This window comes from Saccopteryx leptura, chromosome 2, assembly GCF_036850995.1.
Source record: "Saccopteryx leptura isolate mSacLep1 chromosome 2, mSacLep1_pri_phased_curated, whole genome shotgun sequence".
NCBI lineage: Eukaryota > Metazoa > Chordata > Mammalia > Chiroptera > Emballonuridae > Saccopteryx > Saccopteryx leptura.
In genome coordinates this window covers 333,104,880-333,129,175 of record NC_089504.1, presented here as the reverse complement: position 1 = coordinate 333,129,175, position 24,296 = coordinate 333,104,880, and the positions used below count along the sequence as shown (strand labels likewise).

The 24,296-nt window shown below is 51.5% G+C and overlaps 1 protein-coding gene across 7 annotated transcripts in view; it reads left to right on the top strand.

The window, feature by feature from the left end:
* Window positions 1–24,071, top strand: part of RPH3AL (rabphilin 3A like (without C2 domains)) — a 157,744-nt gene extending 133,673 nt beyond the window's left edge. For all 7 annotated transcript variants that reach the window (XM_066363560.1, XM_066363561.1, XM_066363563.1 and 4 more), the window contains 3 exons: window positions 19,225–19,338; window positions 20,910–21,056; window positions 22,886–24,071. In XM_066363560.1, the coding sequence (XP_066219657.1) occupies window positions 19,225–19,338; window positions 20,910–21,056; window positions 22,886–22,917 (293 nt within the window). In that variant the 3' untranslated portion in view covers window positions 22,918–24,071. The remainder of the gene's footprint in view (window positions 1–19,224; window positions 19,339–20,909; window positions 21,057–22,885) is intronic.
* The last annotated feature ends 225 nt before the right edge of the window (window positions 24,072–24,296 follow it).

Below are 24,296 nucleotides of genomic sequence, written 5' to 3'. Positions count from 1 at the left end.
AGCCCCCCAGCCTCCCAGAGCACAAGATAGCGCCTCCTACAGGCCAGGCCCTGTGCCAGGCAGTGCCGAGCAGAAGGTAGTGGCCCTTCTGCTTGATAGGTGACCTGTGTGTTTAAACTGTCCTGGGGCAGCAGGACAGTGAGGGCTGATGATGGCCCTGGGCAGGTTGTGGAGGCCCAGGAGGTGTCTGCACCCACCCAGACAGGGGCGCACCAGAAATGTGTGGGCGCATGTGGTGCGCAGAACTAACCTTGGGGAAACCCTTAGTTGAGGAGAGGGAGGAATAGGAGGGGGTGGAGGGGGTGAAGGAGGCGTAGCAGGAGAGGCAAGAGGAAGCAGAGAGGTTCGGTGCCATAGAAGCCAGTGTCGGGTTTGCAAGGGAGGGCACCAGAGTCACCAACAGGCCGGCTGTTCCTGACCAGCTTCTAAGCCCGACCCTAGGTGGCTGCACTTGTCCTCTCTGATAAGCCTGTGCAGAAGCCAGAATCTGTGCTTTCTGATTGAATCTGGGCCTCCTGGCCACCCCAGACCTGGCCATGCACTCACAGAGGCTCTCGGGCAGCTCCCAGACACTTGCGGGAGACCATAGGCCTGGGCCAGCTGGAACCATCCTTATAGCTGGTTCTGGGTCTGGGGGCAAAGGCAAATGCGGAGCCCTCTAGGAGGGCTAGCCCTTCTGTGGCTTCCTGGTTCATGTGGCTTCCAGTCAAGTCTGTGGCAGCCGCTGGGAGGACTCAGCCATGCCTGCTTCTAGGAAGTCCCCCAAGCTGCCAGGGGCTGCTGCCTTCATCTGGAGTCCTTCTCAGGCTGGGCGGGCTCCTGGCAGCAGACAGCCCCACTGAGCAGCCTTGGCAGTGTGGCGCAGGGGTGTCACCAGGCCTTTCCAGACTGCTGCTGACTGGGGAACCGGTTGGTGTATTTCCACCTTCAAGAGGGGTTTCTCTCTCCAGCCCCAGCCCCACCATCAGCAGCGCCCAGGTGCTAGGCAGCTGGCTGCTGTCAGAGCTACCGTGTGTGGTCCAGGTCAAAGCTTGTCTGGTAAGCCCTACCCTCATGGCAGCCCATTCAGCCAACACTGAGCTTGAGGCCAAGTGGAAAGAGTGGCCAGTGGAGTGTGGTTCCCCCAGCACTCAGGAAGCTGCATGGGGACAGGGCCATGGCTCCCTGAACAGGCCGATTTCTTAGCATGAGTAAGGCACAGGAGAGATGCTTCCGAGATGAATGAATGAACACCCACCTGCCCCAGGATATTTGAAAGATCTATGGAGGGGCTTCATTCGGGTCTGCAGGCTCCTCTAGGTCAGGGGTCAGTTGGACAGCCTCAGGAAACACTCAGAGGATGTTAAAATCACTCCACTCTCATGAGGAGTCTCTCATCCCAGGCTGCTGCCTGTGGGGACCCCAGGGTCAGCATCCCCCTTCTGCCCCGAGGTCCCTGCTCCCAGGTATGGACGCTGATCCTGACCAGCACACTCTCTCTGACCCTCTTTCCCTTCCCCCCACCACACCCACCCCTGTTCTCCATCCCTCTCCCCCCTCTCCCCCCTCTCCCCCCTCTCCTCCCTCTCCCCCTCTCCTCCCTCTCCTCCCTCTTCCCCCTCTTCCCCCTCTCCCCCCTCTCCTTCCTCTCTTCCCCCTCCTCCCCCTCCTCCCCCTCCCCCCTCTCCCCCTTCTCCCCCCTCTCCCCCCTCTCCCCCCTTTCCCCCCTCTCCATCCCTCTCCTCCCTCTCCTCCCTCTTCCCCCTCTCCCCCCTCTCCTTCCTCTCTTCCCCCTCCTCCCCCTCCTCCCCCTCCCCCCTCTCCCCCCTCTCCTCCCTCTCCTCCCTCTCCTCCCTCTCGCAGCCCTTGGGCTGGCACAGCTGTGGCTCCCAGCTTCTCCCCCCATTCCAGCTCACCTCGCTTTCTTTCTCCTGACCTTTGGGAGGAAAGATAATCAATAGACACAAGCCATGAACTTTTCAGTCCACGAAACTATCAAATGAAATGTATTGATGTTTCTGAGGCAGGTCCTTTTTCTTTTTCCTTTAAATTTTCTTCGTTAATTTTTAATTACATAAGCATACATAATATATTTTAACAAGTAAATTTAAAAGTATATTACAAATTAAAATCTCTTCTCAAACAAAACCTTTTTCCCTGTTCCTACAAACATATACTTGATATTGGGTTATTTTTTGTTTTGTTTTTGCTTTTGTTTTAGTTAACAAAAGTAGGTGTTTACCCTTAACTCTGCAGGTTGCTTTTTTCACTTAAAATAATATTATGGGCATCCCTCCAGATCAATAGATATAGATTTTACTTTATTTTATTTATAATGGCTGAATAAAATTTCATTATATCTTATATTGTTATTTAATTCTTCACCTATTGATAGACATTCAAATTCTTTCTGGCTTTTCATACTACCAGCGGTAATGAAACACCTTTATATGTATATCATGCTTTTATTTCCATGGGGTAGGTTTTGAAAAATGGGTTTGTATGTTTTAAATCTCAATAGACATTCCAACAATAGTCCAAAAATGTTACTGTTTTTTATCCTCATTTATTCCTGCATCCTTGCCTGCCATGAATAGTGTTGGTATTTATCATTTTGGCAAGTAGACCTGGTGGAGGGTGATATTTAATTATTGTAATTTTCACATTTGAGTATCTTTTCAAGTCTTTATTATTTCTTGATTATTCAGGTTTCCTCTTTTTAAAATTACCTGTTTAAATCCATTGCTTATTTTTTATTAAATGTTTTCCTTTTATTGATATATTAGGGATACTAAACAGGTTGCAAATATCTTTCTCCTTGACTTTATATTTTGCATAGTATTTTGTCATTCCAAAACAATTTTTTTCTTAATTTTCTTGAAGTCAAGCATGTCCTTCTTTTGCCTTGCAGTTTCTAGGTTTCCTATCTTGCTTTAAAATACCTTCCCCTCCAAAGTTAAAAGTTTCTGCTAAATAAAAAGTTTAAGTAATAGGAGAATGAAAGGAAATTACTCACCAAAAAGAGAAAAATCTACCCCAAATATCACATTCATTAAGAAAGCACTGAAGCCATGAGCTATCAAAATGCAAACCAAGAACAGCGCATCATCAGCCCTTCGACAATAGTCTGTAGTATTTAACTAATGTGATAAGGCAAGAAAATAAAATCTCTTACTATTGGAAAAGAGAAGAAATTCTCTTTTTGCAGATGATATGATTGTATACCAAGAAAGCCCAAGGGAGTCTACTAAAACAACCCGTTAGGCTTAAGAGAATTTGGGAAGTGCTACGATACAAAGTCAGTCAATAATTTACATACAAAAATAAATCAATAGTTTTACTCTATCTTGACTAATCAGAAGTAGAAATGGAAAAATCCATTCATCATTGCAGCAAAAATTATAAAATGCCTAGAAACAAATTTTAAAAGAGGATTAATTATAGGTCCGCCATGAAGAAAATGATAGAATCTTATCACAGGACAAGAAGTAAGACATGAACAGAGAGGCAGAGAAGAATCTTGAACCCTCCGAATTAGTAAGTGGAACAGCTATCCGATTCCCAATGGAGTCTTTAGGGAGAAGTGAATTCAGATGTTTTTCATTATTCTATTGGATAAACAAAAAGTGGCATATAGTGGAACATATCGGCCTTAGAAAGGATGCAGTACTAACAACCACTACACCATGGGTGAACGTTGTAGACATTATGCTTAGTGAAATATGCCAGAGACAAAGGCCTTATAGCGTATGGTCCCATTTATGTGCAATGTCCAGAACAGGCAAGTCCGTGGAGACAGAAAGACCAGTGACTGCCCGGGGCCGGGGAGGATGTGGAGGAACTGCCAATAAGTACAGGGTTTCTTTTAAAAGCAGTGAAGGTGTTCTGAAATTAGATAGTGGTGGTGGTTGCACGACTTTATAAATATACTAAAAAACACTGAATTATGTACTTTCAAAGGGTGAATTTTATGGTACATGGATTGTATTTCAATTAAACACTTTGTGGCCCTAGCCAGTTGGCTCAGTGGTGGAGCATCCACCTGGTGTGTGGATGTCCTGTTTGATTCCTGGTCAGGGCACACAGGAGAAGCGAACATCTTCTCCACCCCTCCCGCTCCCCCTTCTCTCTCTCTCTCTCTCTCTCTCTCTCTCTCTCTCTCTCTCTCTTCCTCTCCTGCAGCCATGGCTCAATTAGTTCAAGCGCATCTGCCTGGACACTGAGGATGGCCCCATGGAGTCTGTGCCTCAGGTGCTAAAAATAATTCCGTTGGGAGCATGGCCCCAGATCCACTGTGCCTCAGCCCCAGACGGGGGTTGCTGGGTGGATCCCAGTCCAAGCGCATGCGGTAGTCTGTCTATCTCCCCTGTTCTCAATTGGAAAAAAAGAAAAAAGAACACAACTTTGTAAGGAGCCTGACTGTTGGTGGCACAATAGATAGAGCATCCACTCAGAGCTCTGATGTCACCAGTTTGAAACCCAAAGTTGCCAGCTTGAGTGCAGGGTCACCGGCTTGAGCAAGGGGGTTTGCCAACTCAACTTGAGCCCGAGGTCCCAGATCTGCTCCCTGGTCAGTGTGCATATGAGAAGCAATCAGTGCACAACTAAAGTGACACAACTGTGAGTTGATGCTTCTCCCTCCCTTTCTGTCTGTCTGTCTTTCTCAAAAAAAAAAAAAAAGCCCTGGCCAGTTAGTTGAGCAATAGTGCATCGACCCAGCATGTGTAAGTCCCAGGTTTGATTCCCAGTCAGGGCACACAGGAGAAGTGCCCATCTGCTTCTCCCCCCTCCCCCCCTTTCCCCCCCCCCTCTCTCTCCCCCTCTTCCCCTCCCACAGCATGGCTCAAATGGTTCAGGCAAGTTGGCCCAGAGCACTGAGGATGGCTCCATGGCCTAGCCTCAGGCACTGAGATGGCTTGGTTGCTGAGCAACGGGGCAGCGGCTCTAGATGGGCAGAGCATCTCCCAGTAGGGGGCTTGCCAGGTAGGTTCCATTTGGGGCACATGCAGGAGTCTGTCTCTGCCTCCCTGCCTTTCACTTCACTGAAAAAAAAAATCTTCATAAGGAAGTTAAAGAATAGTTTAATAACATTGTTTAAAAAGAATAGCAAGGGTAGTAGGAGTTGTGGAGTTGTCTGACCAAATGTTAAAGCTTACTATAAAGTTACTTTAATTAATCGAAACAGTAGAATACTGACACCAGAATAAATAGAATAAATAGATAAGTGGAACCGAATAGAGATATAATAGACCTAAGAATGTATATGGAAGCTGAACATTGGTAGCCTCTCAGTTCGATGAGAAAGTAACAGGTTTTATTTAACAACAGGAGCTAGCATAATTAGATTCCCATCCCATTCCATAGTCCATGTGTATCCAGAAACGCATTGCAGATAGATTAAATTTCTAAATGTTAAAAATAACAAATGACTGCATTAGAAAAAGATTAGCCATGTTTTTATCCTCTGTGTTATTTCAAAGAGAGCTGGTGACACTCTGGCACATAGAGGACGGGTGGGCTGACCGCCTGGATTTGCTACCCTCTCCTCTGGTCACTGGGAGTTGATTTTGGCCTAGGATTCCCCTGCAGGCCCCTTTGGTGAGCCCCCTACAAGCTTGCTCACAGCAGAGCAATCAGCCTTTCTTTGCAACGAGGTGGGGAACGGTGTGACCTGAGTTTCTCCTGGTGCCTGGCCCTGGGCCTGGCCTGGCAACCTCTGGGGAGAGGTCTCCACCCTCCCACCCATCAGTCCCAATGGTGTGTGTGCTCCATGCTCCATTTTCCTGTCAGGTCATTGCTCCAAGCTTATGGCAGCAATAAACAAAGTCAGCCCTCACACACTACTAGAGATCTCTGTTCTCTGGGAAATACATATAAGGTGGAAATGGTGGAACCAGTGCTGTGGTCTCCTGGGTCTTAATCTCTTTGGAGCTGGGCCCACCTCTTCCGCAGGCTTCTTTCCTTTGATCTGGATTCCCACCCTTGAGCTGTGCATAAAAAGTCATTTGTTAGGAGGTACCATATTAGCCTTGAATATTTGCGTAATAAGAAATTTTTTCCCTCTCATATTCTGGAAAGCATAGAGGAAGGTTACTGTAGCATTGGTTCAGTAGCCAGTGACGTCAGAACTGTTGTCTTTACAAGTCTTGCTGTTTCCCTCATGGTCCCATGATGGTTGCTGTGGTTCCAGCCATCACTATAAAGAAAAGAAGAAAGATCAAAGGGGAGACTGGAAGTTCAAGCCTTTATGTTCTTAGGCCTTTTGGCCTTTCATGATTAATAGAAGCAGGCAAGGGAGAGGGGGTGGTACCAGTACTAGAGGGCCTGATTTCCTGTGAGAGCTGGAGAGTTGAATTTACCTGACTGAAGTCATTGCACGTAGAAGTTAGTCTCAGATAGGATTTTGTGCTTCTCTACCTCCAGTGCCAAGATACTTAATATGATGGGGCTTCTTATTTTCTTCAGCCCCAGTGCTGTGATCAGGAGGCGACCCTGCCCAGGTCTGCTCGGGGTTTGGCCTGCCCCCCACTTCCCAGCTGTTGCAGAGCACCTGAATGGGGGGTGGCTGCTGAAACCCCAAGTCTAGGGTCCATCGTGTTCAGCAGGCTTTTTAGGGTGTGTGTCCTCTTCTCAGATGGAGGTGTAGAACTGGGGTCCTAGGAGACTGATCCCTGGATCAGTGAGGCTTTGCTGTGTTCTCTCCCAGGGAGCCTGAGGCTGGGAAGGGGAGGGGCATAAGCCTTCATCACTGCCCTGTGGCCTGGCAGATTGGGAGTTCCTTAACAAAAGCCCCCACCTGAGCACACAGGCTGGTGCCTTGAGCTCCCCATCACCGTGAGGGAAATTCCCTTTCCCATCCCCACGGAGGCCTGGGCCACAGGGTCCCTCCGCAGGACCGTCTGCAGGAACCTTCCCACCCGTGGCTCAGTCACCCCCCAGGCAGAGCACAGGCCTCCTGGGTGGATTCTAACAGAATTACACACTGGTTCACCTCGAGGACTGTCTGGAAAGGTACTTCAGTCTTGGATTTGTCTTTGTTCCAGTTGAGTAGTTTTAAGAAAAATAGGAGTTTCATTATCACTTCATTCATCAGATAGATTTTAAACAATTTTTTTAAAAAATTCTCAACTGTGTCGTTCTGTTTGCAGACCAGTGGAAGCAAGCTTTGGGGTTGTTTACGTTGAGCAGTCTGGTTGCACTCAGCCTACAAACGTGTACGTGGGGTCGTCCTTCCCAAGTGACCCTGCAGTTAACCTCCCCCTGCTCCCACGCCACCATCTCCAGGCCCCGGGAGAAGCCAAGTCATTGGGTGCTGCGGTGGCCTCAGCCAGAGCTCCGTGACTCACGGTCATTATCTCATCTGATGCTCAGAACAGCCCGTGGGGCAGCTGCAGACAGTGCAATTGACTCTTAGTGATGGATGAGAAGGGAGACGTCTGCTCAAGGGCACGTAGGCTGCGGCCAGAAGGGCCTGGCTCCCAGGCTTCTGATTTCTGGCCCAGACACCTCCCCTCTGAGCGTGGTATGAGAAAAGCTGTTGCCCAAATCACCACACATGCTGGCTCTCTTCTCACGGACTTGGTGAGAGGATTTTTGGTTGCCAGGAACAGAGCCACTGAGGCCAGCTCAAGGAAGGGGGTTGCTGCCAGCCCTCTGAGGAAGGGCTTCCAGAAGCAGGGCAAAGAGACAGAGACAAAGGCTTGCGAGCCCTGTGGGGACAGCAATGTGGCAGCAGCTTCTTCTGCGTCTTAGATAGCTCTTGGATCAGCTCTGTTCCCCAGCCTCTGCCTGCTCAGCAGCTTGTACTCAGCAGGTCTTCATGCCCTTCCATCCCAGCATCTGCCCTGCTCTCAGGACCCCACTCAGGGCGGAGGAGATGGGCCAGCTCATTTCTGCTTATGCTGCCTTTTGTGCACCCAGCCTGTACCCCATCAGACATAATAAATGGCATGGCCAGTTTGGGCTGCTTTCCCCAAAAGCAGAGCTAGAACAGAGCAGGGGGACACTTGTGTGTCTTGCTTAATAACCACTGAGCCAGAGAATTGTGTGTTTTGTATTTGACAGAGGAGTGAGCTCCCTGTCACTGGGAGCATTTAAGCAGAGGCCAGATAGAGTAGGTTGAGAAACTCACTATGTGCTTATTAGTGTGTATCCAGAGTTATTGTAACCTGGATAATAATAATAATCCCCCATACTGTAACCAGGACTTCGGGGATGGAGATGCAGTCTATGGTCCAAGTTGGAGAAAGCCACAGGCCCACCAGAGCTTTGAGCCCAAGGCCTCTGTCTATTTAGCACAGAGCTGCAGCCGACTGAGCTAATAAGCAGTTCCATGGCAGCCGTTTTTCCATCAAATGCATATGCTGTTTCCTGACTTCTTAACGCAGCATGCTATTTATACCAGTAGATCCATTCATTCTTAATGAGCCACAGTTGTGGATTGTAAAATGTTTTATTTTCAGACAGGATTGCTCACTGCCCAGAGCCAGCTGTTGCTATGCCACCTTCCTTCTTTTTCTGTTCCTGAGAAATTAGCATTTTTGAAGCTCCTCAGAGCACTCAGCTGCCCCCCCACACACACACTCGCACCCCAGTGTTTCCCCAACAGGCTCTGGACTTGCCATTTCTGTCATGTCAGCCTGGACATGCTACATGAGCTTCCTGCAGCCCGAGGAGCAGCCGGGAGTGTGTGTTGTGCGCGGGGGGCCAGGCTGGCTGAGGCTGGGAGAAGGAGGCAGGGCGGAGCCGGAGGGCTTCCATTTGTGGAGGTGGGATGCCCTCCGTCCTTGGAGGAGCGCGCCTTTGCCACTGTTATAGTCGCACTGTCGGAGCAGTGAGTTGATCTTGGCTCACTGCTTTAAATTCATCGGCAACTTGTTAAAATGTGGAGAATTCTCATTTAAAAGAATATAGACTTGTTCTGGCTTCTTCTTTTCTAATCAGGACTGCCACTACTGCCCCTGCCTGGAAAAGGTGGACAGGCTAAGTAGCAGCTTCCCCACAGGGCTGGCAGTCTCTGGTTTGCCCCAGCCCCACCCCTCCCTATTGTTTCTGACACTCTTGATCATCACCCTTATGCGGTTATTAAGAAGAAAGCTAAACAGTTCCCCTTGTTTCCAAGAATCCCTATGAAAACAAGAATAGATGTTAGACCAACAGAGACACCTGTTGCAAGAAAAGTGAGCACACTTCTCTGTGGAAGTGAAGGACTCTGACACCCAGCCCACTGCAGTCAGGGACCCTGACCCTGACCCCACAGATCTGCCCGCGGTGGCTCTGCGCCCTCTGTGCCATCACCTCCGGGGCTTCGCCAATAAGAGCTTCAGAGGTCAGGCCTGCAGAGCTGATGAGTTTCCACAGGGGACACCCCAGGAAGGAAAACTGGAGTATTTTGGAGTCCTTCCTCTCTAGTCCTTCCTCTTTACTCTGTGAGTAAAACAGAGATGAGAGGCTGGGACAGAGTCTGCTGTCCTGAAGCTTTCACATCTTCCAGGTCCAAAGCCAAGAGATGAATCCTGATGGAGGAATTTCTGGCAGGTGGTAAAGCAGCTCCCAGACCACACAGTGAGGCTGCCTGTACTGGAAAGAGCAGCCCCGTGTCAGCATCCGCCCCACCTCCTCACTCACACAGACGCACACGCACAGGCAGTCCTGGTGTGTTTTGCCAATGAAATCCCATCAAACCCGCCCAGCACTCCTCCTTCCCCGCCCACGCCCCCCACCCCGCACCCCGCACCCCGCACCCCGCGTGTGGTAAGGTTCACTAAGCGCTTACGAACTAACTGAGTCTTCCTTTCAAAGTCCTTTCCTCGGGATCATCTCTTACACTTAATTATCACTTTCTCTGTTTCCTACTGTTTTATTCTCTGGGTTCTAGAATCCTGGGGAGCTGGAAGTACCTGAGATTTTATATGTATATGTTTTAATTATATATTAGAAACCATCGCTTACACAGACACATGAGCCATAAAGGACTGTTTAGAGAGGAGGGAGGGAAAGACTGTCTCTGAACCATCTGCGAAGGCAGCTGTGTGTCCAGCATGGCACCTGCAATCCACTGACTCAGGTCTTCAGGATGCAGGTCTGCTACTTGGGTCTAGAAAATAAATAAACAAAAAAGGCATAGCCCTGTCAGTGGTTCCCACCAGCCACGTGGGGAACTGAATGCCACCAAGCCCACCACGGGATGCCTGAGCTCACTGTGGGCCCCTCCGGGACAAGCACTGACTGACCTGGTCAGTCCTCGGTCTCCTTGGGGAGCTGCCTTTCTGCCAGGCTCAGCTGAGGGCCTAGATACTATTTGCCTTTGGTCTGTGCAGGTGAAGGAAGCCGGCCTCAGGCCTCATTGCCGAGTGGCCACATAAAAACAGCCACATTGGCCCTGGCCGGTTGGCTCAGTGGTAGAGCGTCGGCCTGGCGTGCAGGAGTCCCGGGTTTGATTCCCGGCCAGGGCACACAGGAGAAGCACCCATCTGCTTCTCCACCTCTCCCCCTCTCCTTCCTCTCTGTCTCTCTCTTCCCCTCCCGCAGCCAAGGCTCCACTGGAGCAAAGTTTCCCCGGTCACTGAGGATGGCTCTGTGGCCTCTGCCTCAGGCGCTAGAATGGCTCTGGTTGCAACAGAGCGACGCCCCAGATGGGCAGAGCATTGCCCCCTGGTGGGCATGCCGGGTGGACCCTGGTCGGACGTATGCGGGAGTCTGTCTGACTGCCGCCCCGTTTCCAACTTTAGAAAATAAAAAAATTAAAAATTAAAAACAAACAAAAAAACCCCAGCCATATTAGTAGCTGGTGCGATTGCATGGTCACTCGTAGGAGGCTGGGCCCGGTGTCATGCATTCACTATTTCAGGTAATCCCCTGACAACCTGTGGGCGGTGGGCACAGTATTGTCCCGTTGTATAGAAGAAGCAACTAAGGCATGAAGAGGTCCAATAACTTACACTGTGATCTTGGCATGGACAGAAGATGAAACCCTGCAGCGTTCAGGAAACTCTGACTTCTTCCTAAATCCCAGGAAAATAGAGGCCTGGCCATGTCTTCTGCAGCTGTGTTTTGAAGGAGAAGCCCATGCATACTAATTTGTCTTGACCTTCGGAGCCCGAGGGAAGGCCAAACCCTAGCCCAGTACAGGTGGGTGTGAATGGAAGGGCCACCCCCAGAACAGAAGCCCTGGGACTCAGGAAACTGCCTTTGCCCCACCCCTGCCCCCAGCAGCGCTCCTGCCTGTTGGAGCTGCTTGGGAATTAATTTACCAAGACCAGAAGGCCCTTATTAGCCACACCACTGAGGTCAGGGGCATGGCTGTCACTTCGAATTTGTCCAAACCTGATGACAGCCTCAGCTGATTGGTTGATTCCAGCTGGAAGGTGCGGTCTGGGGCCCCTTGCCCCTGGTCTGAGCTGAAATAGGAAAGCAGGGCCCAGCCCCCCTCCAGTCCTTCCCTGGCTTCGGTTCAGCTCACGGGTGCCAGGCTTGTGCTAGGCTCTGCCATGTGCAGTAAAGCACACCCTCCCGGCACTCACCTAGCTCACCAGGTAAATCTACAATTCAATTCCGCCCACTCTAGATTTTTCAGCCTTTGGGGCCCTGGATGAAGTGAATAAATCTGGGCCGCCTGCCCTGTCTGACTCCAATAAAGTCGTAGGCGATAGCAGTGCTAGCTCCACTCAGCTCAGCGACTCCCTCCCGGGGCCGCCTGTCCATCATGGGCTGAAGCAGCTGCTCAGTGGGGCCAAGCTGATTTCCCACTGCTGGTCCAGGAGCAGCAGCAGAGGCTGGGAGGCTCTCTGTGCCCGCTGATCTCCATACAGGAGGGATGGGCCGGGCCTCCCCTGCCTCGGTTGCCCGTGGGTCCAGGCAAACCCGGCAGCCTGTCCGCATACCCCAGTTCTGAGCACATGGGCCTGAGGAGGGGCTGAGATTCCACTCCAGGTGAGGGACCTGAGGGACAAACCCAGAGGCCAAGAAAGCCAGACCCTGAAGGCATGTGATAGAGAGGCCTGGAGCAAGAGAGACAGGCAGATGCGGAGAGATGAGACTGGAGAGTGAGAGAAACTGACAACAGAGAAAGAAGAACCAGGAGACAAATCAAAGAAGACTCAGAACACACAGAGACACAGACACATGCGGGAGGAAAAGACAAGAGATTCAAAGGCAAAGACTTTTTTAAAACATCGGCAAGAAAAGCACAAATTGGCAAAGGAAAAGACAGACACAGACAGACAGGTAGAGAGCTGAAGTCAGGGAACTAATGAAGGCACATTTTACATCCCAGCAAAGGAGTGGGCAGGAGGTAGGCTCTTGCTTGGCCTCGTCTCTGCCAGAAGCAATAATTTGTTGGAGAGAAACAGGGTAGAGCAGCCCTAAACCAAACTAACCCCTTGACCCTTAAGTGCCTGAGCCTAGAACCTTTCTCTTGAGCCACTAGGGCTGTCCGGGCCCCACAGAAGTTCACCTCTGGCCTTTGCATTTCCTAGTCTCTGTCAGGGATACTGGACCCATACTAGCCCAAGCATTTCTACGTGTAAATTAAGCCCATTTTTAAATTTCCCCTCTTCCAGGAAGCCCTCCCTGAATTCCCCTCTCCCTGAACACTCGCTGGCTCTCCTTCAGAGTATTGTATTCTCTCTGAAGGAAGCTATTCTTATCTTCCATCCTTCCATCCATCCATCCATCCATCCATCCTGTTCTATCTGGAGCACCTCGAGCAAGGACAGGACCACAGGATTTTAGTGCTGGTGACCACATCTCTATTGATTTGAGGATTTGTCTTCATTATCCGGTGCCTCTTGTCTGTGAGCCCAAAGGAGGGAGTTAATTAAAATCAATGATGAATGAATAAACAAGCATAGAACACCCTCCACTCTCTAGCTCTTAATTCCCAGCCTGGCCTGGGCTGTCCCCACTGATGTCCCCTTTGGCAGCCTGGAAGGGGAACCAAAGAAGGGACGTTCCTGTGACCCTCCCCATCTCACAGATAAAGAAAGGCTCAGGGTGGTCCAGAAGCTGGCAAGTGAAGGGCACCTAGATGTCCTGACTCCCGGGTCCTGCAGGGAGGGAGGCTATAAGCTTCTCTGGCCACCACCTGGCCCATCTCTACGAGGACCGGGTCCCTGACTTGGGAGCCGCTTTTCTCCCTGGCCAGGCCCTGACTCTCCAGGACCCTGCGGAGACTTTCCAAAACCAAGGAAGAAGCTATGCCGCTGGCAAGGCCTCAGCTTGGGTTTGGAAGAAGAGCAGGCTCTGTGTGAACAGAGCTTTCTCCGCCCCACCAGGACCCACTCATCCTGTGTCCATAGCAACTGGCCTCAGACAGCCCCTCCCCCCTGTCCCTGGCTCAGGCTGAGGCCACCAGCTGCCTGGCTCATCCCACTTGAGTGTCCTTCAGAGGGAGGCTGTGAGGAGAAGCCTGCTTGGTGGAAAGCCCAGCCCTTCTGGAGACGGAGCTAGCTCGCCACCACCCTGCTGACCACCATGCAGTCCTGTCTCTGCCCAGTGCCGTGTCCTCCCCTGGGAAAGGCTCTTCCCAGAGCAGTCAACAGCAGTACTGAGTGCCTGCTTGGCCCAGGGCCCAGTGTTGGGGCTGAGGGGAGGAGCCAGATGCAAATTAAGATGTGGCCCCACCTTCGAGTAGTTCCAGGAATGGTTGGGGAAGTCAGACCTTTGTAGGAAAAGAAATTCAATGCCAGCTGGTATCTGAGAGGGGCCAGAAGAGCTGCCCAGCAGTCATGGGGGGAGCGAATAGGGCCTGGCCCCCACCTTTCCTCCCCAGGGCTAGAGAGACTTCAACAGAGGCACAGTGCTAATGGGTTCTATGAGGATGGATTGGTTCAAATTTTTAAAAATATTTATAGGTTTGTGTAGATTTTATTTTATTTTTTTGAGATTTTATTTATTGATTTTACAAAGGGGATGGGGGATGAGAAGTAGTTACTTCACTCTAGCTGTTCACTGGTTGCTTGTCTTATGTGCTGTGACCAGGCAAGCCTAGGGACTTGAACTGGTGACCTCAGTGTTCCAGGTCAACACTACCCACTGCACCACCAAAAGCCAGGCGGGCTTATATAGCTTTTTAAACTTGCATCACCTATTGTCCTACTTGATCTTACTTTATTGGTAGTTATGATTGTCTCCATTTTACAGATGAGAAGATTGAGGTTGAAATGAAAGTATTTTCCCAGGAGCATCCAGGACAGAGCCAGAATTTGACCCTAGATGTTGGGAGTAACCAGAAATCTTTCTCTCCCACAGTGAGGCCCCTGCCTCTGATGGGGAAAGGGCCCAGAGAGAAACCCAGAAAGGGCATGTAGGGGAAACAGAAAATGAACTGGCCTGCCTGGAGAGGGGGCTTCTGAGGGAGCAAAGCATTAGCGGGGAGGCTGGACCCATGGGTGCCCTGCACACCCATGGAGGAGAGGAGGAAAGAGCAGGAATTCCAACACGAGGCAGGCCTGGGTTCAGATCCCAACTCGGCCTCCAAATGGCCTTTGAAGGCATCTAGTGCCCACAGCGTCTTATAAAGCACAACTTGGAAATATAAGCTCTTGAAAAGAACAAGTCCACCCTGTGAGGTGGGCCTGGGTACAGAACAACAGTGACCCCAGAGGCAGCCCTGCGCCAGGAGGTGTGGGCCGTGGGTTCAGGGTGCACCCCGTCAAGTGATAGCTCCTGTTTATCAAGTACCTCCTATTTATCAAGTGCCAGACACCACCTGTGTTACCTCTTTTAATGCTCACAACCACCCAGAGAGAAACCCATCACCCCCAATGCCACGGATGGGTCTGCTGAGCACAGAGAGGCGGAGAAACTAGCCCAGAGCTAACAGCTGGGGAGGAGCAGGGCCGGGACATAGCGAGTCTGTCTGACTCAGAGCCGGGGCTTCTTCAGCACCCCACACTTCGCTTTTGCTGCCACCAAATGGAGCCCCAGACCTGCCAGGCATCTCAGTGGGATTTCAGGCTGCAGGCCTGGCCCTCACCTGTCCCGGTGGGGACAGCTCTGGGACTCTTCTCCACAGCCATGCCAGCCTGGTGGCCTTGAGAAGGCTAATTGGGGATGTCTGTGCATTCCCCAGGGTCTTATCATCTTTCCTTTACATTAAAAAAAAATTGTTGTTTTTAGTATACAGAATTTTCCACCATCTGCTTTGCCTTGGCAGAATGTTTGCTGAAAATATCTCTCTTCCTCTCTGATTCCCATAGTTTCTGGGGGCTCTGGGAGCCTCCAAGCAGAGCAGCAGCAACTCGCGAGTGCCTCCCAAGCTCGCAGGCTGCCAGCTGTCCTTGGGCCACAAGCAGTGTTGTGTGGCCCCAGAGTCGTATCTCCTCACCTCTCAACCAGAGGGGGGCATTGGGGTCTCTCTGCTGATGGAACAAAGCTGACCTGAAGACGAGTCCTAGAATTCAGACCCACAGTAACTGTCCGGGTTGGCCTCTTCTTGTGTGTGATGAGACCCTGGCAGGTGCACAGGGTCACAAAGAGAGGTGGTGGCTGAGTACAGCCAGGAAGCGGGTCCCCCCAACCCCAGTGCCGGGCAGTGAGATCACGTGGCCAGTCCTCTGGACCATCCAGGCAAGGCATCTCCACAGGACTGCAGCTGCATGCCTAGTTTTTCAGGCAGTCTAGAAAGACTCTCCGAAAGGGAAGACTTCCCCCCACCTTTATGTGCCAAACTCTGAGTTTCCATGGTGACAGTCAGATTGCAGATCCATCCGAGAGGGATTCGGGTGGGGGGAGGCTGGCCTCTCCCCAGAGAAATGGGCATGGCTGGTGCTGGTTTCCGTCCTCAGCAGCTGACAGCCCTTTTGGGGCATGATGGGGAAATCTCAGGATACCAGGCAGCTGCCCAAGCAAGTGGTCCAGGGGCTCAGGCCACTGGAGGGGAAGGCCCTCCGTCCTCCCTGCCTCATGGCAATCCCAAGTGAACCCATTCAGTGATGCCTCCTTGGGGAAGCACTTGGGACAGTGTTCCTCCTGGTGTTTTCCCATCTCCAATCTGAAAAATCAGGTGTGAGCAAAATACAAGCATTCATCACCGAGCCATGCTAGACTCAACCTCTGGGGAACTAGAGGGGGAAAAAAATCAGCCTTCAGACACACAGACTGTTTTGTTGAAGATGGAAGAGCAAGGACCAAAAGATTTATGAGCCTAAGCACTTTGTTAATAGACCTGGAAGATTTATGATCACAGCTGCTGTGCAGGGCAAGGAGTGGCAACACAGTCGAATGGCCAGTTTGCCAAGGTTTGGGTTTCACAAATCCCAGACGCAATAAGCAAAGATGCTTGAGCCAAGGGGGACGTGTCTGAAGGGAATGAGTCTCATTAGCTGGCTGCTTCTCTGCTCTGTGATGCCTTTGTGAGCTCATTGTCATCTGGGGCTACCCCCTCCTTCCATGGCTATAGCCCTCTGGGGTCTATAAAAGGAGGCAAAGAGCAAGCCAACTGACTAACTTGAGGAGGTTTTATTTTTTTGAAACCTTGCGTAACATAGGTACCACCTGGGCTCCAGGCAACATGGCAGCCGAACCCCACATCCAGGGTTAATGCTTTTGACAAGGCACACCCTTCACAACAAAAACTGCTCTCCCAATGTAGCCCAGCACAGTCTTCTTGCAATTTAAACCCACACCCACTCCCAACCCAGCGCTGTGACCAGGTACGACAGAAGAGGAGGAGGGTCAAGAAATGTGATAAATCACTTTGCCACTGTACCGTGGATCCTGGGACATCCTTTCCCATGGTCTCATTTGGGTTATTGGTATTTTGTGCTTTTTGGCATTTGCCCATTGACACCAAAAGATCCTGGCATTATTTCAGCACCCTGGAGCCCCACGTGCCCCCTACCCAGATTAATGAAGATGATGCATGCCAAGAATGGAAGCGATGTGGAACACTCTAAGTCAGAAAGGATGAATAGGTTATCCTTAAGCATCCCTTCCAGAGAGACGGGGAAACCATTGTAGAGATCAGTCACCATGCTCTCCCAAGGGATTGCACTGCTTCGCGTGCAGCCGCCCCCCCCCCCCCCCGTTGCTGGAGGTCAGCCGGGAGCAGAATCCTCTGATTCCTTTGCAGCCGCCTCCTGCCCCCTCCCACTCTGTCTGCGGATGGAGGTTTTGGTGTTTAGTCAGTCAGTGAGTCAAAAATACGCAAATGCTTATACAACCGACACCAATTAAGTCTGGTCTCAGTGGAATTACGATCAAAGAAACCCAGTCCAAGGCCTGAAAAGCAGTTGCAAAATCAGTCAGGCCTTTACTTGCATCTCTCAAATATGATGAGGCTTTGAGCTCTGCATTGATTCAAGGACTGTTTAGGAGGTGAAGGGAGAGGGGAGAGGGGAGAAGGGAGAGGAAAGAATTGATTAGTCATCAAAGCTTCACAAAGCACCTACTATGTGCCAGCCACTCTGCTATGGAAGCACAAGGTTGAAAATCTCAGAGCTGAAATAGTCATTCCAATCCTCTGGCTGTTTGATCTGTGACCTGTGACTCCCTTTAGCTGACAGGTGACACAGGCTGAAGGCATGAAGGCTTTCCAGAAGGCTCTAGTTCCGGGGAGGCTAAGTGGCACAGGTCCTATTTCCCGTCCAGTACCCACAGTGGATTTCCCTAACTGACCAGGCTCTTTTTCCAGCTGGGTGTTCATGCAATCTCAGACTTCTCTGCCCACTGTCCCAGAGAGGTCTGGCGAGTCATGTGAAACCTCTTAGCCACCGTTGGTGTAGATCAGTTTTGTTTCCAATCTTATATCCCACCAAATGGGGTTCCTGTGGTACAGGGTTGTCTGGCAGAATGAATAAGATAATGCTCACTGGGTACCTAGCACAGTGCCTCCTAGCCCCGTCTGTAACCAGCATCTTGCGTTCCCTGGATGAAACACACTGGCTCTTACCCCATCCTATGAGCTAGTCAGCTGTGAGAGCTGCTTACCTGTGATCCTAAACCTTTTGTACAGTTGTACTTGTTATAATTACATCAATTAATTAAGTAGCATGTAAATTGGACCAAAAGAGTCAGAAAAGACAGAGTTGTCTCATTAAAACCAAGACTTTGGAAAGTCTAGATATAAGCCACTTGCTTAAAATAGCTATTGAGTTAGATATGGGCAGAACAACTGAAAAAAACAGGAGAAGGAATAGGAAGGGAAAGGACTCTGCTTTCATTTTGCCTTGTCCCCGTCTCTAAGCTCTAACGAACAGACGCCGAACCTGGAGATCATAGACAGCCCAACACACATGCCGTTTAGACATAAAGGACCATGTGGACCCAATCCCAAAGAAGCACCAGGGCTGTAGATCAAAAGATTGCTGAATGGATGTACGTTTCTATGCTTAAAATTGAAACAGAATATTTAACTTATGAATATATCTTGTATTATGACTCCCACCGGTGACGAACTTGCCAAACATGGTCCCATTCAGTCCAGAAAAAGAGGATCTCCACCAGTGTGGGTGGTCCCTGTCAGGGCTTGCCTCCTCTCCCCTCTCCTAGGATCTCAACCCCCATCATCCCAGCTCCCTTCTGCATCCAGGAGACCCCACTGCGAGTTACTGGATGAACTGGGATGAGTGCCTGAGCTTGCTGGCTCCCAGTTCAGTTTTTCCAGTGGAATGAGAATGGTTAGGAACACAGGCTGTGGAGCCAGACTGTTAGGGTTAAAATCCTGGCTACTGCACTGACTACCTGGGCAGGTGGGTCAGTTTCCTCACCTATAAAATGGGGATGATGCTGTTTCCTACGGAACTGAAGCGTCAGTGAATTAGCATGTGTTCAGTGCCTGGAGTGCTCCATAAGCGGCAGCGAGGGCTGCAGTTCCCATGGCTACAGAGCATTGCGTTGCGCCTTTGAGGGTAGCCAGGTGCAAGGCTCAGAGCTTTTGTGCCTGCATCATAGGGCATAACCGGCTCCTACCACAGCGAGAGGCTGCTCATTCCACCACAGGGAGCGGCTGACCTGTAGAGGTGGTTGGCCAAGGGGTGAGCCTTCCCTGCTGGTACTGGTCATGCTGGGCCTGAGTCTAGCCTCCTCACACCAGGACTCACCTCTTTGACCGGCAGAAAGGAGCAGCCTGCTGTCCCCATCCCCAGGCCATTGTTCCCGTGCCCCAAACACATGGGCACGTTGGAGTTCTATGCCACTTTGTCCTGGCAGGAGGGAGACCTGCCCTGGTCCCCCTCGGTCCAATGTGCCAGTTGGTGGTGGCCAGTAGCGGTGACCTCCTGTCCCTGTGTCTGTTTTTTCCAGTGGTTTCCAGTGACAGTGACAGTGACTCAGATCTCAGCTCCTCCAGCCTGGAAGACAGACTCCCGCCCCTTGGGGTCAGAGACCTGAAAGGTGACATATCCTGGGGGGAACCAGGTGAGCGTGGGAAGCACACTGCTGGTTTCTGAAGCTGCAGGTGCAGGGGGATTCGCTGCTTCCCCAGCAGGCGCCTGTGGAGCAGGACTGAAAGGAGGCTCACGTGTATATTCAGGGCTGAGGGAGGCAGGTCCCTGACCCTTGACCCTTGACCCTTGACCTGAACACCTGGGCTGCCCCAGCTCCCTGTGAACATCCCAGATGACATTCTGCTTTGTGAATGATGAGACTCTGAAAGTCAGACACAAGGTTCTCTGGACTGGGTCAGCTTTGCCATAAGACCGCAATGGGACCTCATCTATGTACTGTGACCTCTTAGGTGGCCTCCGTTTCCTACTAGTTAGCACAAGCAGGATGGAGAAGGTGTTCTCCATAGCTCCTTCTGAATTTAACATCTCGGAGCTCTTTTCTGTGACCCTGCTGTTTGAAAGAGAATTAACTGGAGCTTTGAGGCTGGTGCCAACAAGCCTCGGGGACTCATTTTCCTCTCCTTTAAACACACAAAATGTCTTCCTGGCTAAAGGGCCAGCCTCACTCAGAGTTATTCCAGGGGTTAGAGCTGGGATCATTGAAAGATGGTTCAGGGAGGCTGATTTCAGTGCATAAGAAAGTTTTATAACTGCCCTAAACTGGGATGTCCTGCGCCCAAGTCTGGGTGATCTCCTACCAGAGCTGACATGGAAGGAATTCCTGCTGGGGAGGAGAATTCAGGCTAGATCAGAGATGGCTAATGCCTGGCATACTACCTGCACTCCCACTCCTGGGTCAGCGGCAGGCATTACTAGTTGATCATGATGCGCTTTCCCATGGAGCCAGATGCGGCCTCAGAATCCTTCACAGTGCAGTTTTCCACGTAGTCAATATCAATAGGTGAAGATGACAAAGAGATGAAAACTGTTCCTGGACTAGATGATCTCTTAAGCCCTTCAGGCCAAAAGCCTATCTTAGGAAAGTGTGAAGGAAAACTTACTGCCAGCCTTGGTTTCCAAGGCAGATTCTACCCCCCGCCCAGAGCTCTGGTCCCCTTCCTCACACCAACTCCCAGCTATGACCAAGTGGGTCTAGCGGATAGGAAAAAGATGGAATACAATATTATAGGCGCCAACTCTGCTCTCTGGGCTGGGCAAGAACTAACAGACATGTTTGAGTGAGGGCCCTTGAGTTAGTAAAGGCAGCAATTACTAACCCATTGAGTCACTGAAATATATACCCTTCCCCTGCCACCCACATCCTCATTCTTTGAAGGCAAGAAAAATTCCTCCTTGTTGTCTGTCTTCATGTTGGTGACTTTACTTGTTCCTTAGTGAAACGACCATTTGGTGGCCTTTATATATCATAGACCAGTTAGCAGTGGCCAGAGGGTGGGGCCACACTAGAACATGACAGCCATGTGGGGGCAGGGAGGAGCAGTTCCCAGGGTTAGGGTAGACTGTCCCATAGACACCCATTGGAAATCCAAAACGAGAAGACTTTATATCAGCTCATTGTCAAGTTGAGAGCATCCCTGTCTGAGTTTAAGGTCCAAAGGGCCCAGCTCTGAGCCACTTGGGCTCACACATGGTCTCTTGCAGGTGGAAGCATGGAGTCCCCGAAGATGGAGCTCACGCGCCCACCCAGCCACCTGTCGGGGAGCCAGAGCAGCCTGGCCAGCGAGACCGGGACAGACTCTACAGACCCACAGAGGGGCACCTCCCCCTGGCTGGACCCAAAGGGCCCCAGTGAGTACCCGGCTGCTTCCAACCCCACTCCTACCTCTCCCTCTTCGGCTCCCCTCCCCCAGGGCCCTCCTCTCTCCCACTCAGTCCTCCAGAACTGGGAAGTGGTAGATGAGATTTTCAGTTCTCTGTGTGTGCTGAGCTCTGGGAAGGCGCTGGGGGAACAGTGGTGCTAGACCCCACCCTGCCTGCACTGAACAGAGAGGAGCGCTAAGTTGATAATGGTAACCACCCCTCCTATCCATTACTGTGATTACAACAGTGGTTGTTACCATCCGCAGCTTTATAAAATGCGGAATCTTTCATTTCCCCCATCTCCATAACAGTCCCAGTAAAACTCCCGTTTCCAGAGCACCTACTTGCTCTAGGCAGTCCAGTCCTCACCAAGCCCTTGGGATAGGTGATGCAGGGGGTAGTCCTTGACCTCCAGAGACCTACCAGGTAGCTGAGGAAGCCGAATCAGCTCACCCAGAACAGCTCAGCCAGGGCAGGCCCGAATCAGAGGGAGAATTTGGGACTACTGAAGCTGTCGGCATCGGAGCTTGGCCTGCCCTTGCACTGCCAAGGTCAAATTTTGTTCTGTTGGAAGAATAGGCGGGAGGCTTAGTGTCCCCATTTGATGGGCATGGAAACCAAGGGCAAGAATCCCAGCTCCCACCCTGCCCCGTGCCTGCTGTTCTGGCCGGGCCAGCTTCGGAACCATGATGGGGGGTTGGTGGGGAGAGGTCTCCTCACACTCAAGCCAGAGAAAATTGTGCAAGTGATATTCAGCCCCTAGTCTCTATCAAGAAAGAAGCCCAGCTGGACTTGGTGCCCCTGGGGCCAGAGGACCCAGTGAGCATGGCGCACGTGTGGATCAGCGTGGCAGCTCATCTCCCCAGCTCGTGCACTCCAGGAGCCTGGGTGCACTGGCAGCCACCCACCGGGAAATGAGTGGGAGCTCTCCCCCACTCCCCACGCTCCTCTCTCCTCCTCACCTCCCCCTCTCCCCCACCTACAATCCCTGAGAAGCTACAGGGCAGCGCATGTAAGAGAGGCAGCAAGTGGGCAGGTCTGGGGAGAGGGAGCCACCGGGGGCATGGCTGTGGGTTGGATGCTCTCCCTTCCCTCTAGCCTCCTGAAATCCTCTGCAGGGGACAGATCAGAAGTAAGCAGGCCTGAGTTCTCGTCCCAGCCCTGCCACCCCTAGCCATGTGAACTGCTGAGCCATATGAAATTGCACTTTTATAGATCAAAAAACAGTCAACTGTCGGCAATTCTATACAATTCAACCTAATATCTGATCTCTCTGCACCAACTTCATTGTCACTAAAGTAGGGGCCACATCATGTCCCTCACGGAGTTGTGGGGAGGGCACAATGCAGGGTCCCTGTGGAGTGCCTGCCCCAAGCAGGTCTTAGGAAGCATCCAGTCGTAAAGGGGGAGGCTGTGTGGCCAGTGCATCGAAAGGGTTCCAGGGCTTGAGGCACAACTTGAAGAGAATCAGCCTAGAGGAAAGTTGTATATTCCCATGTTCATTCGCTCCCCTGGCATCCGAAGATCGCCTGTGTTGTTCACCTGGGTTTCGATGGATGCACTGAAGCACGAGGAGTAGACAGCTGGCCTGCAGTGACAGTGACGCAGCAAAGCAGAGCAGCGCTCTGCCCCGCGCGCCAGCCCCACCCAGCCCTTCCCGCAGCCCCTGGTCAGTCGCACACAAGGAAGCTGCCTCAGGTGCCGGGCTGTTCCCAGCAAGGCGCTCTCCGGTGCATTCTCAAAGGCCAAGCTGTTACCGGGGAGGTACCCTGCCTCTGCTCACCCTATAGCGGCTTTTTTTCTTCTCTCCCTCAAAGGCAAAAGGCACACCTGGGCGAGTCCCCGTTGATGCGGCCTCTGATGACCCCTCTGCCTGCCTTGGGCAGAGGCCTGTCAGGTGCAAGGAGCAGGCTTTCCGGTTGGAGGAGCTGGAGAGAGCCGTGCGCACACTCGCTGGAGCCAGACCCTACCCGGCTCCTTCCTGACCAGTCCTGAGGCCGCACACCCAGCCCTGCCAGCGTGGCCTCTCACTCCACAAACCAGTGTTTGGGGGGCTGAGTCTGCTTCCCCCCACTCAGTGCCTTGCTGTACCCCTTCTCTCCTGGGAGCCACCCTCACCATCCCCCTAAGCCATGTCATTCAGTGTCACCTTTATTTATTGTGCTCCCCCAACCCCCTCTCAGTCTACCCCCATGTTTATTTCAAGTTGGCTCTCCTCTCGGGTTGGGCTGGAAGGGCCTTGAGACCCACCTGACGGGACCCCCACATGCACTGCAGTTTCAGAGCGTGCCAGGAAGGCTCTCTCCGTGTTTGTGTTAAAGAAGCATTACCCTTCAAAGCTGAGCTTGGCCCCTAGAGATGGGTGGCAGAGCCCAGCGCAAGCAGGCTGACAGCCTGGCCCGCCCTCTCCCTCTGTCTGTCACTCAGGGAGCTGGGAGCAGCACCCTCCCTCGCCTGGGCTGTCCCAGGAGCTGCTGTTGACACCTGGCTTCTTGTTGTTTCCCAGAACCCCTCCACTGGCCTCCCTGGGTTTTCTCAGCCTCTCCCCAGCTGTGGAGCTGAGAAGAGCTCTGGTGAAGACTGTAAATTCACTCACTGAAGAGCAGCCTTCAGCTGAGTCCCCAACCGGGGCCTAAGGCTCCCCTTAGCCATTAATTCACTTCTCTTCAGTAGGTTTGGTTTGGCATGAAAAATATTTAATTCAAAGCATGGGCAAATGCTTCTTGAAAATCCTTCCTTGAAGAGAGAGAAGATGTGTGTTTGTGTGTGTGTTATTGTCTGTACCCTCCCATCCTCCCCCCCAAAGCCCTCCCCCCCAAAGCCCTCCCCCCCAAAGCCCTCCTCCCCCATACCGGGTCCTCTAAGGGGCTTCCCTCCAGGCTCCCAGGCCCCCACCATTAGCTATTTCACCATTGCTATTGGCAGATGGTAAAAAAAACAAAAAAACTCACTGCTTCCCTGTGACAAGTTATACTTCAGAATAAAAATAAAGATTGATTTACATTGAGCCAGTGTGTTGATTGAAAGACCACAATAGCTTGTGTTTCTGAGATGCATCAGTAGAGAAATTGATGTGAAAAAATGTGATACATTGATTGCTGGGACACTTCCAAAGCTGCGTGGAGGGAATGAGCTGGGTGTGTGTGTGTGAAGAGCTCACAAACCTAAGGTTGAATGGAAAAAGCAAGGCCATCAATGGAAAAGAAGTTTTTAAGTATACATACAAAT